This window comes from Cyprinodon tularosa, unplaced genomic scaffold (genome assembly GCF_016077235.1).
Source record: "Cyprinodon tularosa strain WSP-4 unplaced genomic scaffold, ASM1607723v1 ctg27, whole genome shotgun sequence".
Taxonomy (NCBI): Eukaryota; Metazoa; Chordata; class Actinopteri; order Cyprinodontiformes; family Cyprinodontidae; genus Cyprinodon; species Cyprinodon tularosa.
In genome coordinates, this window is record NW_024038974.1 from 1,377,221 (window position 1) to 1,394,278 (window position 17,058).

Here is a 17,058-nt window from a genome sequence, read left to right on the forward strand (position 1 = left end):
TAAAAAAAGCAGCTAAAACTGAGTTTGATTACAACACATTTCCGTTACATCATCTCAGGAGACGTCATGATTAAGAGTACTGCTTTAGGTTAATTTAGGTCACATGTTTTTATAAAGGTGTCTTTTTTGGTTTTAATACATTAATACTACATCACCTTTAGTTAATTCATTACCCTGCTCCTCCAGGTTTTGTTCTAGATCTAATATCCCTCTCACCCAATTTTTCAGACTTACATTACCAAGAAACATGTCACTGTAGTGAGCTACTACAAAGAATTATTAATATACAAAAAACGTTTGAAAAATAAACGCATGCAACAACTAGTCTCGGCTGTTGATCACAGCTTAATTACCTTGGCCCCATTAGACTCAAGGATTTCCTGAACATCTAAATTTATTCTGACTAAAATGTATCACAAAAACAAACACCCTAGCAGTGATGATATCCCCATCTAGTCTCTGTGGAACTGTAGGACACCACTGCCCTCCATACAATTGAAACATACCTTTTTTTTTATAGCTTATTATTGACAGTAGTTATTACTTTCATTAAAACAGTCTTTCTAATTGTCCAGTGTTAAATGAACAGCTGTATAGCATTTATCAACCTCTATACCTCTATATATATATATATATATATATATATATATAGAGGTACCTTCATCCTCTGAGAGGGAGCTGGCTTGGAGCTCGTCTTCCTGGCTTAATGTGTCCTGGATGCGGTCACCTATGGAGCTGATTGAAAGTTACCTGTTGTATCTCTGCTTCTTTTTCTGTCTGCTTCTGTCTCCTTGAACACCAGTCGGCCTCAGCAGATGACCGCTGACAGAGCCTAGTTCTGCATGAGCTTTCTTCCTGTTAAAAGGGGGTTTTCCTCTCCACTGTCGTTACATTTCTTTTCAGATAATGATTCGATGCAATCAGCTGGTTTTCCTTAAATTGAAAACTTTGAATCAGTTTAACTGTATGATCTGGTTCAATTGTCTCTGTGTGCCTCGAGATGACGTGTTGTGAATTGGTGCTATATAAACTGAATTGAATATAGAATATCTTTTTGATTCAGTCATGTTGCCGAGTTTCATTTTGATTTGACTGATTTACTTTATTAGTCATTGTACTTTTAATGTTAAGGTGTAGCATAAATACTTTTGAGTTAACTAATAAGACAGGAAAAAATAGGATATCTCATTCTGGACTTTTTATTTTTTTTTTGCCAAACAAATTATAAGCAGCTATTGGACAAATGAAATTAGCTTCTTCCATTTACCTATTTATTTCTGTGCAGGTAATAATGAATCAACCAGTTATCAGAACTGGCTAAGGTTTCTGTCTATGACCAGCCAGTCAAATATATTTTTTTCCACTGAACTGTGAAAACTTCCTTTTTAGCCAGTTAAGATTATAAACAAATTACTTACCCTCTGACCCACTTAATTTTATAATTAAGCAAAATATCACATGAATTGAATAAATTAAGTTTATCTCACAATACAGAAATTGACAAGAGGACAAAAACGTTCAGCCATATGAATAACAATAGGACTCATAAACATTATATTCCTCAAATTGTTTACATAATGATTTCTAAACTTTTTTTAAACACATATTTGGAAAGATTCTTAAAAACCAGAAACACCCAGAAAATGCCCTAGTGGTCTATCGCTTCCCTTAAATGAATAACTTGTAAATTATTTTACTTTAATTGTACAACATCACAGAGTAAATATTTTAAAAGGTTGATTAGGTTTACCAGCTTAAACAGAACCATCTAGGATGACCAAACTTCTTGTTTCTTAGCTATACCATGTTTTTTTTTCTTCTGATAGATAGGTGTTAAGGACAAGAAAATACCAGCCAGTATAAAGAAATTTATGAAGGACACCTGTGAGGCCTTTTGGTTTTCTTCAGGTTTCATTACATGTTTTATTCATGAGGAGGAATTAAAATCTTTTACCAGCTTGCCTGCTAAACAAAAACAGCAGGTATGAATAATAGAGTAACTCCACGTATTTTTGGTGTGAAACAACTCAATAAAGTGTGACTCTATTAGCACCCTCAGCTATATCCAAACCTGAACCAGTCACTCATTTGATCCATTACTGTGAGTTTCATTGATCCTCAATCCGTATATAAGAAATATTTTGCATTTAAATCTCACCAAAGAGGTTTAGTTTTACTTAAATGGTGTAGTCGTACCAACAAAAATGGAAAACATTCTTCCTATTTGAATCTGAACATGCTCATTAAAATCAAGACATTACATGGTTTTATAACCCTTTTATTCATTACGTAGGAATTTAAAAAGAAAACTCAAGTAACACTTGACCAAGGCTCTTCTTTTATTGTAAAATGAAAAACAAACGCCTCCAAAACAACAGAAATGCCCATCCATAATGCAGTGACTAGTGTAAAAATCCTAAATTATTCATCATTGTTACACTAATCAAAATGCTGCAGATGGGAAACATAAAAACGACAGGTTAAGAATGACAATGCAAGTTGGCTAATAAAAGACCCAATATCATCCTCTTTTCCATTCTCCGATGACATGTGGCTGAAGATGATGTGAGACTGCCCCCTGCTGGTTACTTCTCTATCAGGGAGTCCAACTGCTCCTGAAGGGAGGCCAGCTGTTTGGGGACAAAATAAATGCTTTTATTTTAAGAGCCAACAGTGACCGAATTAAACTGTAGTGAAAGTAGACAATAATTAACACTTAACATAACATTACATTCACTCTTTTTGTCAATGCATAATGACGATCCATGATGGCAGGCAGCTATTATGTCACAGCATCAAAAAGCACTGACAAATTAAATTTTACCTGTGTGGATTTGAGCTACTGTTAGGAATTAAGATTCATCTGCATGGATGGTATTTAGTGCTGAAAGCTGTAAAAAGCTCACAGCATGAACTCATCATGTCTCATTACAAAACAGGTACTTACCTGCTCCATCTCCCGCTCCTCCTGCTGAATGATCTCATCCAGCAAGGCTTGGAAGCGATTCTGTGAGGGGCGAGAGACAAACAAGATTTGTATGAGTCGACATGCTGAGCCTCATTAAGCTGTGATGGCTTTAAATGCGTGTCTGCCCGGGCTGCTCATGTCACTATCTTATCTGTGACAGAAAGGCCACTTGGAATGCCAGTCAGAGACAGCTGACCTTTCCGTGCGACTGTGATAATAACAACTAGTGATGAGCCTGAGACGCTCCCAAAACACTAGGAAATGAGAGCTCTAAATGGCAACATAAAAGAGACCCATGTCTGGTCATGTTCTACGTGTAAAGTTTTCAATAAGGAAAAATGGAAAGGTAATTTTCTTCTTTTGCTGGCTTGTAGTGCAGCTAGAACCAGTAGCAGCCTTCAAGGATACCATAAAATACATGAAAAATATTTTACAGTTAAAAACATAAAACATGTTGGAGCCCAGATGGCTACACCACATCCAAAATACAAGGAAGCAAGCTGACAGCTCAGGGATAAAGTTGTGAAGAGGCTTAACTCAGAGTTAGGCTGCAGTGTTAGAGCAGAGGTGTCAATCTGCAGTCCTCGAGAGCAACTGTCCAGCAACTTTGAGATGCAGCTCTTCTCAAACACTTTTGTAAGCATGGGCTTCAAAATACATATTTGATGGAAATCTAACACTGCTGCACCCTAAACAAAACGTCTATGCAGGGAAAGATTGGTGATGGGCAGCATAATTCAGAGGGAGGCTTTTCTTCTGCAGGGCAAGGATGATAGGATGGGGCTACAAAATAAATCAAATAAACACAGATGTTGCAAAAGACTTCAGATTAGTTTGTGGTTTGCTTTCTGGGGGGCAACGACGCTAAACAAACAGCTGTTCCAATCATATGAGCTGGGATAGCCCAGTCAAAGAAAAGACATTGATCCAATTAAAAATATAGGTTCAGAGGTTCTCTCTTTTCAATTTGAACATTTATTTAGAATTAGTAAAGCTGGGTTGGCCACACCTTTAAACTTGGAGCTTTGCCACAGAGAGACAATGTGACCAGAAAAGTATTAGCATCAGTTTAACCACATTGGAGCACATGAAAAGGAATTTGGCTGTGGTTTTCACTTTGCTCTTATTGAATACAATTTAGGTAGAAATTAAGAAAATGGAAAATATAAATCATTTAGTGAATAAATAAATGATTTTACAAATAAGGAAAATATGGTTGGATGGATGCAATTAGGCTTGGCGCCAATGCCAGCACCCTGGGTGCAACACAATGTTACAAACAGACTGGAATTACTGCAAGAGGGGGGGGGGGGGGGGGGGGGGGGGTGTAAACTTCCTGTTTACCTTCAGTGCCTGGTTTTCCACTTTCATGATGAGCTCCTCCTGCTGCTTCTTCCGGGCCCGTGTTTCCTGAAGCTTGGCCTTAACGTTGTTAATCTGCACCTGGTATTCCATAACTGCAAAAAATTAATGTTGGTTCATGTGTCAGTATAGTTCAAAAGATGTGTTTTGATTTCCTGTGTAGTGAAGCTATATTTTTGTAGGGTCAACCTTGGGGATAAGATATAGACCTCCGTCTGCTTTACCAGAAAATTATAGTTAAAATAAACTGTAGCTAATAGAAACTAGTTTAATATAGGATTTGCAAACACGGAGGAAACCAAAGCAGTTCAATGCAGGTTTAATTCTCCTATTAAATTGAATCAACTGTATCAAACTAACTAATTGTATCCATCTATTTCTGTATTTTAAGCAGAAGCCTAAGCAGCATCCCTGCTGAGGATTATATTCCTGGCTAGCCAGTAACAAACTGGGGAGCAGCTCTGCTTGGACAGTGAAGCTGACCAGTAGTGCTGACTGACAGCTTTGGATATGCAGATAAGGAGGCAGTGTGCCATCAGACCGGACAGCTGCCAGAGCTGCGTGCTGAGATACCACACCTGTCAGGCTGGTTAGCTGAGCGCCGTCCATGTGTTCATCCCAGCGGTTAAGGGGCACAGCGTGTGTATTTAAGGAAAAGAGGGGCTACTTATTTAACTGAGCGTGTGATGTCTGACCTAAAAAGATCTGATCTTGTTAAAAGTTCAAATACTTGGCTCAGTTTATTTTTTTACATCATTTTTGACAAGTACCTGAGGGGGATCTGATTTAATCTAACGTCAAAGTTTCTTCCAAAGTCCAACCTTGTAACTGTGACAGCTAGGACTGGAACATTAAAATCTGCGTTGGCTAAGAGGCGGAACATTTACCCCGAGGTGGGACTTGCAAGCCCAGAGTGAAAGATTGCATAATTTAAGGCGGCTATTGCTTCATTCAGTTAGGTATGGAGGTTGTTTGAATGTGAATATATTTAAATTAAACAGTCTGCACTGCAATTCATATGAGGCGTCTAACTAATCTGAGCTTTCATCTGTGATCATCCTTGGGCTTTTCTGTACATCTTTAAACTTTAATAAAGTTCATGTAAAGCATGTCTAGTAGAGGACACCATCCAAAGTTTAAAGTGATGCTGTGATCTCATCATAAAGAAAGAACCAGTGATGCTTTGCTCATTATTCTCACCTATCTGGTTGTTTCTGTCGCTTTCATTCTGAGCAGAGTCCGACTCGTTCAGCTTGTCTTGGAGCTGTCGCACCAGATCCTCCTCAGTGTCCATTATATTCAGGTCCTCGTCGTCGTGTCGGTCTCCTTCATCCTCCTCGTCCTCGCTGGAGCTGCTGATGTCGTTGAAGATCTCCCTCAGTTCATCATGTGGAACTGAACAGGGAGAATTGCATTATTATAATAATCACAGAGAATGAGATAAAACAGAAAAATGCTGGAACCTAAGAGCTAAAAACTTAAAATAGAGAAGAGTTAACGTTACAGACAGTTGTTTTTAACTAGTGAGGCCTGGTGTGGAGCTCCAACAGCTCTGTAGCTCACCTCATGCAATGTTATCACAGACAGAGCTTAAAAGGCTAGTTGACCATTCACCTTTTCAGTGCTTATATCTATTAATTTTATTTTCCTGTCTCAGGCAACATCCATTTTGTACTTTTAGAGTGAGTCGATCATTCTCATGTACTTTTCTTATTTCATGTAGCTTTATTGAAGTTTCTATACAGGTATGATTGTTTGTAGGGTTACCATAATAGTTCTGAAATCTTTTTTGTGTTTCTGCTTTATGCGTTTAGTCCCAAATTACTATGTCTAACACCCTGCTATTGTGTCATCTTAAAAGTCCAATAACAATTTTGTAGACTTAAAAATCAGAGCATGAAATTAAAATTGCAGAAGTAATTTAATGTGCAGGCTTGGAAAAGATGCATTAAAAAAAAACAGACAGCATATATCAATGCCCCCCGTCCCTCACACAAAAATATTATGAATTTTGGGTGTGTTATTAATGCCTCTATAGAATGTGTCCTTTCATCATCAAAATGACATTTGTAATGAGGGAATTCAAATATTTAAAAAAACATTGTCTTGATGATCTAATATTAATTATTGTTGGCATAATTTCCTCAACAATTAATGATCTATAACACCCTTTTACAGTAGATGTGTTTAATTCTATTAACCCATTTTATTCTGACACCACACAGAAAACAGTTTTTTTTTTTTTTGCATCATCAAGATAAGGAAAGATAAAACATTTTTGAATAACATATGCAGAGCATGCAAAGTCATCTCTTTTGCACAGCAGAGGATCTGCAAACTATTATATCTCCATGGCAACCCTGTGGGGGAAATAATTTTTTGCCTGAGGCTACTATTAAAAAGAGTTGAGTTCTTTGTTATCGAACAAACGTTTAAATTTAACCCATAAATGCCTGTTCACAGCACATACAAACTATACATTTCATTTTACCTGAGGATCCGTGACCCATCTTGTGTCCTGAGGTACCGGGAGAAGAGTCCAAATTGGGCAGAGAGCTATGCTGCTCTGCTTCTTTGGACTCATCCTCTGCTATCAGCTCCCATCCTGAACATGCTGAGTTAGGGTAGATTTTATTTATTGACAGTGTTATAATAACATGACTAGTCCCTCTGGTTAACAATGAACCTCATCAAAGGTTACTAAAGAAAATCCTTGAAAATAAATGACTCTTCTACTGCATTTGGGTATTTTCAAACTGACATTTTTAAAAAAATTAATTCTTTAATTTCAGAAAATTAGCTTGACAAGCAAAACATTTTTAAAATTATGATAATTAAATCATTATTTTCATATACTGAACTTTACACCTAACATCAATTGTCATTTTAGCAAATTTTTTGACATCCAGAAGCATCTAATTACTTATTTCTAATTACTAATCTATGACTGCCTGTGTTCTACAATGTCCCTGAACTCCATTCCTGAGCTGGAGATTGGTGGAAGGGTTGATGCATTTTTAAAGGTTAATACCTACATTTAAATGGGATTATAATTCAGATTTTGCTTTTTTCTTCTGTTACTTGTTTCAATATTTAAAATAAGAAAGCTATTTTTCATAATATCTGGTATAAAAAGCTAAAACTGTGATTTATCCTTGAACATGTTGCACAGCCTTTGTGTTGATCTGTAAAATATGGTGAAGAATCTATGATACTGTGGAACCAGTTGTCCTCCAAAAGCTCTTGGTCAGGGTACATCATGGACTCTTTATAACCTCTCCAACAAAAGTAAGAAAAAAAAAGTGACCTTAGAAACCTGTAAACTGGGCCTTTGAAGAGGATAATAATCCAAACTTTTTGGCCAAAACGACTAAGAACTGCTTTATCAAACACTAAATCGAAAGTCCTCCATGGTCTTGGCCCTGTTAGCTTAAGCACAACATCCCTTGCTCAGCGTGCTCCAAAATTGTAAGATTTCTATAATGGTAAATAGCTGCATTGTGCGTTTACAGCACAAGTATGAACTTGTGTCCCCATTTTGACATCCATGTATTGTTTTTATGCATAAGGATGTATGCAAACAACAAAACCGTAAACAGGATTTAGTATGACTGTGCTCATCTAAGCAATGATAATGAACAGTCTGTCTCAATTAGCTCACAGCGAGTAGCCGGCCTCCCTTTGCTCTTATTCTGTCAGGCAAGTTCAGGGCTTCGTCAGGAATCTAAAAGCTTCTTTTCACATCATCTCTTCCAATGAAGGCTCTACACAGAGCCAGGTGAGGTGAGCTGGGCGGGAGGCTGGATATCCAGCTGGGTTTTGGATAAATGTAACAGGGAAAATAAAGTCTGGGTTGCTCTCAAGCAAATACACATTTGTCACATCAGAGACAAGAAGCATGGTCCGCTTAACTATCGGGTCAAACTGAAATGATGAAATAAACGCCATGGCTGTATAGTCACAGCTCAAAATTATATTCAAACAAAAGAAGGGGCCCTTTGACACACCGGGCATGGCTGCTGACTGAGCTATAATAAGGGCAGCTGGAGTAAAACTGGAAGAAAGATTAATGGTGGAGCGTACACAGACATTGTGTAAGTTTTTACTGAAAAATATCTTTAAAATAGTCTTTTTCCTAAATTTACTTCAGGTTGGACATCAGGACTGTTCAGGGAATGTGATGTTTGTTTGCATAAGGCATACAAAAAATTAAATAAAAACACCTTGTTCAGTATGAGCACGATCTAAGAGAAGGAGCAGAAGAGTGCTGCAGCTCTGTGTTTTGGCCACAGGTGGCAGTATCGTTAAAAACTCCATAATCCATTTTTAATTGGTCCTACCTAATAAATTACATCACTATTCAAACACACTTCATCTAGATCTGTAATTCAGCCAAAAAAAACTTATAAACAAGTTAAACAATGCTACTAATTCTAAGTGTTTATTAGATGCTAATCTTGCTTTTTTTGTGAACATTAAAGGAATTTCAACTTTCATTTTCTCAGGAAAGCAGAATTTGATATGCGGCCAATATAAATTATACTTAATTCAGAAATACTAAACTAAGGTTAACATGATAATAATAAAAATGGCTGGATTCTAGTTGTCTAACAGTGACTGACATTATCCACGTAGCCAGCAAGGTCACTGCAGCTACTTACTAGGGACATTTATCGGCTCTTTATGCTCGCTTGTTTACAAGGTTTTTGGAGATGATGATCTTATTTGCCTAGCAGGATTTGGCATCTGCTAAAACCACCAAACATTTCAATATCTGCTTCATTACATCCTTCTCACCTGACCTAAACCAATCAAAATCTGGTGAGGTTTAGGCCAAGAGTAAGCAATTGTAGACCCAACATACAGATTATCTGAACGTCGCCAGTAAAGCAAAATGGATGACCACGCTGCACTCATGCAGTAATCCATGCAAAAGGGAGCCCCAGTGCATAAACTGTATGAATTTAGCAGGATAAAAACAAACGTTGCAGAAATTTTACTTTTTAATTGAGTAATTGAGGTGAAATATGCATCAGTGTAATCACAGGATCTAAGGATTATTATTATATAAATAAATGCATAATCATCTTGTCATTAATCTGTGCAAGAGTTTTTCTTCCATAAACATCTTGGGGGGGGACCCCAAAAAAATCAATGTTTTTCCTAGAAATTGATTAAAAGCGTGTTTTTCTAATAGATGCACAGACTGTTTGTACCGTGGGTGTCTAAAAAGGATACGAACACTAACAGCCTCTGCGTCAGTGCTCAGCAATCTCTTCACTTCCTTTTCCACATCAGGAGATTCGATGTACTGCAGCAAGAGAAAGAGGGAAAAAAAAGAGAAAAGGATCTGGTAACTTGTGGACCTACATGCACATACACAGAACCACAAACAGGAGAAGGTATCAGCTGGCTGCCTGCCAGGAAGGGCATTAGCGGCTGAAACAGAAGGAGCCTAATCAATATGGCTTTGCTCCACACCTTCAGGACAATCCATTCAGAAGACAAAGCAGAAGTGCAGTGCTCAGACTCGCTCACCCTCCCTTTGATCAAAGCTATTGTGAAACAGCTTTTTTTTATGCCTTTTGGGGAAAACTAAGATAAAATGCGTTATTTATATGTAAATCTTAGTTTTCACTTTCACCACGCTGCCTGTTTTATAAAATGTAAATGTCTTGTTGGAGGGGAGGGCAGAAAATAGATGGGTCATCAAACAATATGCTAAACAAGCAGATGGGGAGCACCAGAGGGAAGAAAAAAAACATGTTGAAACCTTCTTTTTCGCAGTCTTCCGAAATCTTCGCTTACGTGTGTTCTTCAGAGGGCAGGTGACTGTAGACAAGAAAAGACTAAGTTAGCATAAGCAAATCAAATTCGCGGCTGCAGAGGCTCAGTCTGTTCATACAAGACATTTCTAGCAACATTAGTAAAAACAAAAAACAAGCTATGCAAAGATAACTACTTACTGCCATGATTCCAGACAAATTTCTTGTCCTTGTCTTTGTCTTTCTTTTTGGTCTTTGGGTCAGTGCCAGTTGGCTCCTCCAGAGGAGGGTAAAGGTCTCCATCTAGTGTGCATACCAGCATCTAGCAGTTGGGAAAAAGCCGGGAATCATTACACATGAAGATACTATTTAAACTAGGGCTGCAACTATTATTTTGCTGATCAATTAATCTGTCAATTATTTTTTAGATTAATCAATTAATAATCAGATTGGTTCCTTAAAGAAATTTTTTTCTGAAATTAAACTATGTAAAATTTTTTCAATTGAGGAGCTCTGGATAGAGCATATTGACAGACGAAAACCTTTTATTTACCTTAAACTGAGAGTACTTTAAGTATGAAATCATTACATACTTTTTAATAAATCATAAGAGTTTTCAATTAAGAGAAATTTCATTTGAATGTGCTTAACCGGAGAAATCCATGTTTGTCATAGAGCGCTGCTGCCACCTAACGGTTTGTGACGTCACGGTGCGGTATCGGCTGTTGAACAAGTCCCAGTGGTGTATCTGGTGTTTGCCAAAACACGCCATTATCCATGATGGTGAAGGCCAGTGCACTATGCGAAGCAGAGAGTAACATATTAATGACATGTTCTTTCTCTGGCCAGAAGTTCGATGGCATATCCTCCCTCTTCAAGTTGGCAATCCAACGATGAACCCGTGGTGGATTATGAATCGAAAAGGTGAAATAACTAATGTTTTTTCACTTTTAACCAAGTTATTACAACATCCAACTGCCATGCACGTGGGCACTGTCAATTTAACTATAGCTTGATTGCAGATGCAGTCTCGTAGTTCCCATTGATTTTGCTTGTAAAATGGGGAGAATGGCCTTTGTCAAACCGCACCGTGACATTGATGCCAGAAAATGTCAGGATTGAGGTCTACTTAAAATAAAAAATTTAAGACCAACTTGTCAATAAACACAAGTAAAACCTGTTAGCGACAAATGTACCCCAAATGATTATTTTAACATAAACCATTACTTTCTGGCCCAGTAGATATGTTTCAAATTTTTAAAAACTTTCCATATAGGAAGAAAGCTAAAAACAAACAAATAACAGATATATTTTTAACAACTACTGAACTGAATTAACTTTGTTTTGTTCCCTACTCAATCCCCCTACTTTCAATAGTGGCATACCGCCAAACATTTTCCTGAGATTTGGTTCTACTGGCGTTGTTGGTGATGTGTGAGATGCTGTGGAGGCGTTGCAGAGACAAGGGTGGAACAGGATGGAGAAATACCTGCTGCTTCTCCATAACTTGAGTTTGACGCTTTGAGTTTCACGCTTCGCACATGTGTCTCCACTACATTGATTCCCATCGTGCTTCATCTACCTTCCCTGGTAGTGGTTTTAGCCATGCAGAAAACTCTTGGATGGATAGCCATTTTTTCATTGAATTTAAAACTTCCCCATGTTGTCCAGATAAAAAGTTACTGACACATCATTCCAAGGTCTGGCCGCAATATCCATTTTATTTGGTTCCGCTATCGGGAAGGAACCAATAATGGTTACAGCGAGCGGTTCGGTAAATGTAAAAAAAAAATACTGCCAATTATTGAATTCTTTGATATGGATTACAAAAATAAAACTGTTCATGATGTGGTAACAATTTTAAGACCTATGAAAGACTGACTTAAGACATTTTAATACCAATTAAGACCTTGATTTTAAATTGAAGAATTCAATTCCTTTTAAGACTTTGTAAGGATCTGCTTTGTAAGGATTTTGATAAAAATGGCCGGTCCCGGTCTAAGTGATCGCAAACACTAAATTAAGTCACAACGAACGTATAAGTTTTAGGTATAAATAATGACCCATTTGTTATTCCCTGTTGACCGGACTTCTCGTTTAAAAGCAAAATGTTTAAATTTAATTTTCAATATTGGTATAATTGCTGCTCTAAGTGAGTTGCTCTGTCATCTAAAGACACGTTTTAGAGTCTCTATACTCCAGTTAACTATTAATTGATTAAAGTTATTTTACCATATTTTCTTACATGAAAACCACAAACTGTATTGAATGATGATTTCAAACAGACCAATATGTATAGTTAAGAAAAAAAAATATATACTCTAAGATTTTTTTTTTTTTACAAAAAATATGAAAAGGCTCCTTTGCATTTTATGATAAATAAATACGGACTTTGACTGCAGGAATATAAATGCTCAGCACATATATAGACTTAGCATCTTCCCTAACTGTATTTTTAATAGCAAATGAAGCTCAGATGGGGATCTTCTTTTTACAGCAATATTCAAATCTCAACAGTGCAAACAGTTTAAAGTTTGTGCAGAGTTTGAAGATTGAAAGAGTTCTCAACGTTTTCCTGTCTGTTGTGTTAGAAAGGATGAATACAAACGCTTGACTCAGTTACCTGCGTTTTATTAGAAATAAAACGAAATTAGAAAATAATTTATTGTTTAATTTCCACTTTACAGTGATGTCCTACTGGAATATTAGATATGAAAAAAAAAATCATGTAATGTTCAAGGTTTACCTGGCAAACATCAGCTGTCTTGTAAAACGTTTTCTTGTCGACTGTTTTGAGAGACTCGATCATGCAAGGCAGGTCCACCAATTTACAGGCCAGAGGGACACGATCTACCCTCACTATGCCATGACGACCATCCGCTAAAAAAAAAAGAGACCAAAACAAGCAAGTGATTAAAGAGTCTTCGTTTTTTGCTAACCTCTATTTAGATGGCTGAGGCAACAATATATATATATTAACTTAATATATATAATATATATATTAACTCTCCTAACTTAAAACAAAATGTGTAGACACACAAATATATCGCAACATATTGGATGATTTTAATGGATTGCTGTGAAATTATGCGAGCTAATTCTAAAAATGAACAAATTAATTTTTGATACCCAAAATTTAACCATGAATTTTCAAAACTAAATTGAATTCGCACAAACAAACGTCTATAACAAATAAATGTGACAAAGGACAGACAGAAAAAATCTGATGCAAAGACAGAGAAAACACTGAAACACATGATCAAATCTCAAAAAGAAGTTTGTAAAAAAAAAATTAATAAATGTTTTAACCTTTTAGTTAAAACATCATTATACAAAATATGAAGTTTGAATTTTAGACTTTGAAAGATACATTTGAACTGCTTTCGTCTTACTGGAATCAAAAAAGCTTTAAATTAATAAAAAAAAATACGATGCATAAACATTTTTTCTAGTACATATAGAGTCAAAAATATATTTATACAGAATGATATATAAAAAACAACTTTATATTGGGACATTTTTTTTAATATTTCTCAAAGTAATAAGTGAGATTGTGTAATAATCCTGAGACATTTGTTGGTCCTTCATTTGATGACCACTGGTAAAGTTTATTATAAGTGGTTGGTGTCCTTCCATTAACCTGCATTGTAACTATAGTCCAGATTTGTCTGATAGGGTTGAGGAAATGGATTCCTCTGGAGGCTTAATGCTGTTCTGCTTTGTTCAGACCAAAACCACTGCCAGTCACACTAGTGGAAAGCATCTCAATTAAGAGGACAGGAATTCCAGGTACTGGTACTTAAAAGCACACAACAATGTCAAACAAACTAAAGCTTATTCTGAAAAAAAAAAAAAACCCAAAGTAGAATATCCTTAGCCCAACCACAGCCTGACTGAATATTTATGGGCCGTGCTTTAAAGCTATCTAAATGGTAGAAAACAAAACCAATTTTAACAGCTTTTTATCAAAAATGGTCTAACATCCAGTACAAATAATGCCAAGTGTTTGTAAATGACTACAGGAGGAATCTTCTAATTCTAGTTAAGATGTTTTGAAGATTTCTATTATATACGTTTACAAGAACACAGATGTCGTGTAAAAACTCCATCCATCCATTTTCTGTCATGCTTCATCCATGCTGGGGTCAGGAGGGGTGCTGGTGCCTATCTCCAGCTGTCTACAGGCGAGAGGCGGGGTACACCCTGGACAGGTCGCCAGTCCGTCGCAGAGTAACACAGAGACACACAGGACAAAGAACCATTCACGCACACACTCACACATAAGGAGAGAAGCCAATTAACCTAACAGTCATGTTTTTGGACTGTGGGAGGAAGCTGGAGTACCCGAAGAGAACCCACGCATTCACAGGGAGAACATGCAAACTCTATGTGAAAGATGCCCGGCCGAGAATTAAACCTGGAACGCAAACTGCTTTTAAAAATAATGGTCCAAATGCATCCTTTAAAATGCCAAAACCAAATATTCCTTCCCACGATGGCTGCATGTAAACCTCCAATCCGCAAGACGTTAAGTAGGAGAAATGTTATGATTAGATTAAATATGATCAGTAGCCTAATAGAGAGGTTACATGGGTCACTTCAAACACAGTAACATAACGACTGATGAGGCAGCCTACAGTGCAGCTCGATTGTCAGTCTGTCTTTCATGTTCATACTGCTGGACTGTGCTATCCTTCTTACTGTTGAGGCATACTCCTGAAAAAAAAAAATAGAAAGGGAATTTGTAACACTTCAATAACAAAGTATACCATAAATTCAATATATTTTCTAATAAACAACGGTCTCACCGAAGGAAGCCTTAGAACAAATTGGCTCTCCAGTTCATAAGGAGCATCCTCTTTGTTCTTGGAGCCGACCTTCCCCACTAGGATGGAAAATGTAAAATTAGAAACAGCTCTGGTGTAATTCAATTTGTTTACTAAGCATTTATCATTAGGAGAATAAAATTCAAAACAGCATCTTCACGTTAAACATATATCTACATCTACAGTTGCGTTAGAAAACCGCAGAGTAAATAATAGTTAATAAAAAGAAAGATCTATATGATACGGAAGAAGATTAGGGCCACTGAAAAAAATTAAAAAGTTAACTGATTTTTAAGTTTTATTTCAGTATAATATGAGATCTTGGGATCTTGTTCACGAATGAGGGAAGGGAGCGGGAGATTGACAGGCGGATTGGTGCAGCGTCTGCCGTGAAGCTGGCGCTGTACCGGTCCGTCGAGGTGAAGAGAGAGCTGAGTCAAAAAGCGAAGCTCTCGATTTACCGGTCGATCTACGTTCCTACCCTCATCTATGGTCATGAACTCTGGGTCATGACCGAAAGAACGAGATCGCGGATACAAGCGGCCGAAATGGGTTTCCTCCGTAGGGTGGCTGGGCTCTCCCTTAGAGATAGGGTGAGAAGCTCGGTCATCCGGGAGGGACTCGGAGTAGAGCCGCTGCTCCTCCACGTCGAGAGGAGCCAGTTGAGGTGGCTTGGGCATCTGTTTAGGATGCCTCCTGGACGCCTCCCTGGTGAGGTGTTCCGGGCACGTCCCACCGGGGGGGAGGCCCCGGGGAAGACCCAGGACACGCTGGAGAGACTATGTTTCTCGGCTGGCCTGGGAACGCCTTGGGGTTCCTCCTGAAGAGCTGGAAGTCTGGGCCTCCCTTCTTAAGCTGCTGCCCCCGCGATCCGACACCGGATAAGCGGAGGAAGATGTATGGATGGATGGATGGATAATATGAGAAAAAAGTCAGAATTCTGACTTTAATCTCTGAATTCTGACAGCTAAAAAACATATTCGCATCAAGCCATAGCCATGTCCGTTTTATAGACTAGCTCTCTTGTTTGTCACCTTCTGCTCTTCCATTAATGAAATAGCATCACCAGGGACCCCTTGGGCACATAAAAAGTCGCCTAATTCCCTAATTTTCCACCAATATGTCAGAATACTAAGAAAAATGGTCAGAATTCTGAGGGGAAAAAAAGTCAATATTATGAGATTAAAGTCAGTATTCTGAGAAAAATAGAATTCTGAGAATAAAGTCGGAATTCTGAGATTAAAGTCAGAATTCTGAGATTAAAGTCAGAATTCTGACAAAAAAAGGGTCAGAATTCTGAGATTAAAGTCAGGATTTTGAGATTAAAGTCAGAATTCTGAGATTAAAGTCAGAATTGTGAGATTAAAGTCAAAATTCCCAGAAAAATCCCGTATTAAACTGAAATAATATTTAAAAATCAGTTAACTTTTTCAGTGTCCCTAATCCTCTTCCGTAATATGATCATTCCTGCTTTCAGGTTTTGTTTACAAGGCAAAGATAGCGGAGAAACGTAGCAACCTGAATTCCTATGAGCTGTAACATCAGTGCAATGTATTGTTAGGTCTTTTTGTATCATAAAATATAATACACCTAAAATATCCAACTTTACTGCACATGTTTACATTAATTCCTGTATTACAGATGTGATTAATTCAACAAAATAGGAAGTAGTGGGTAATGTTAGCAAACCAGGCTAAAGAAAAACTGCTCACCTTTAATTTTAGAAGTCATATCTAGCTTCGTAATTTACGACGCGGAGTTGAAACGATGTATAAATCTGCAAAGTACAATATAAAGCAAACGTAAACACAATGATTTAGACGACAAAACTAGGTTATTGTCTAACCACGTAAATTAGCAGCGAACCGCGGATTGACGCCTTCCTTATGCTGCATTCAGGTACTCCTCGGATTTGTTGTAGTTCGATTTTTACTGCTGTTTCTTTATCTTCTTTAAATTTCACTGTAAACCATCATTATTTTCAAAAATCAATAATAATTCGTGCATTTTGGTAAAAATCAACAGAAACTTTTGATTATAATTGCACAGGTTAGATTAAGAGTTATTATAATATAACATTATTTCCACACAGAATTGCTTTTAGTTGTACATTAACAAACAATAAATTTGATTTAAT

At 37.2% G+C, this 17,058-nt stretch overlaps 1 protein-coding gene across 2 annotated transcripts; it reads right to left on the reverse strand.

Moving 5' to 3' along the window:
- Positions 1-2,262: 2,262 nt before the first annotated feature.
- On the reverse strand, positions 2,263-16,874 carry taf7 (TAF7 RNA polymerase II, TATA box binding protein (TBP)-associated factor). 2 transcript variants are annotated; one of them, XM_038289601.1, is made up of 13 exons: positions 16,775-16,874; positions 16,634-16,698; positions 14,904-14,980; positions 14,733-14,811; positions 12,842-12,975; positions 10,297-10,417; positions 10,104-10,162; positions 9,569-9,641; positions 6,822-6,935; positions 5,531-5,725; positions 4,313-4,425; positions 2,948-3,007; positions 2,263-2,630 (listed from the first exon to the last, which is right to left on the reverse strand). In XM_038289601.1, exons 2-13 carry the CDS (start codon positions 16,650-16,652, stop codon positions 2,586-2,588), a joined length of 1,089 nt encoding a protein of 362 aa, XP_038145529.1. In that variant the 5' UTR covers positions 16,653-16,698; positions 16,775-16,874; the 3' UTR covers positions 2,263-2,585. The 2 variants fall into 2 exon arrangements, with proteins under 2 accessions (XP_038145529.1, XP_038145531.1); XM_038289603.1 differs by having other exon boundaries at positions 16,788-16,846.
- Between the last annotated feature and the right edge of the window lie 184 nt (positions 16,875-17,058).

Excerpts from the sequence above, each read along its gene's own strand:
- taf7 (XM_038289601.1), bottom strand. Across the intron at positions 14,812-14,903 it reads TTGTTCTAAGGCTTCCTTCG|GAGTATGCCTCAACAGTAAG; the intron begins GTGAGACCGTTG and ends TTTTTTTTTCAG. Across the intron at positions 5,726-6,821 it reads GATGGGTCACGGATCCTCAG|TTCCACATGATGAACTGAGG; the intron begins GTAAAATGAAAT and ends CTCCCTGTTCAG.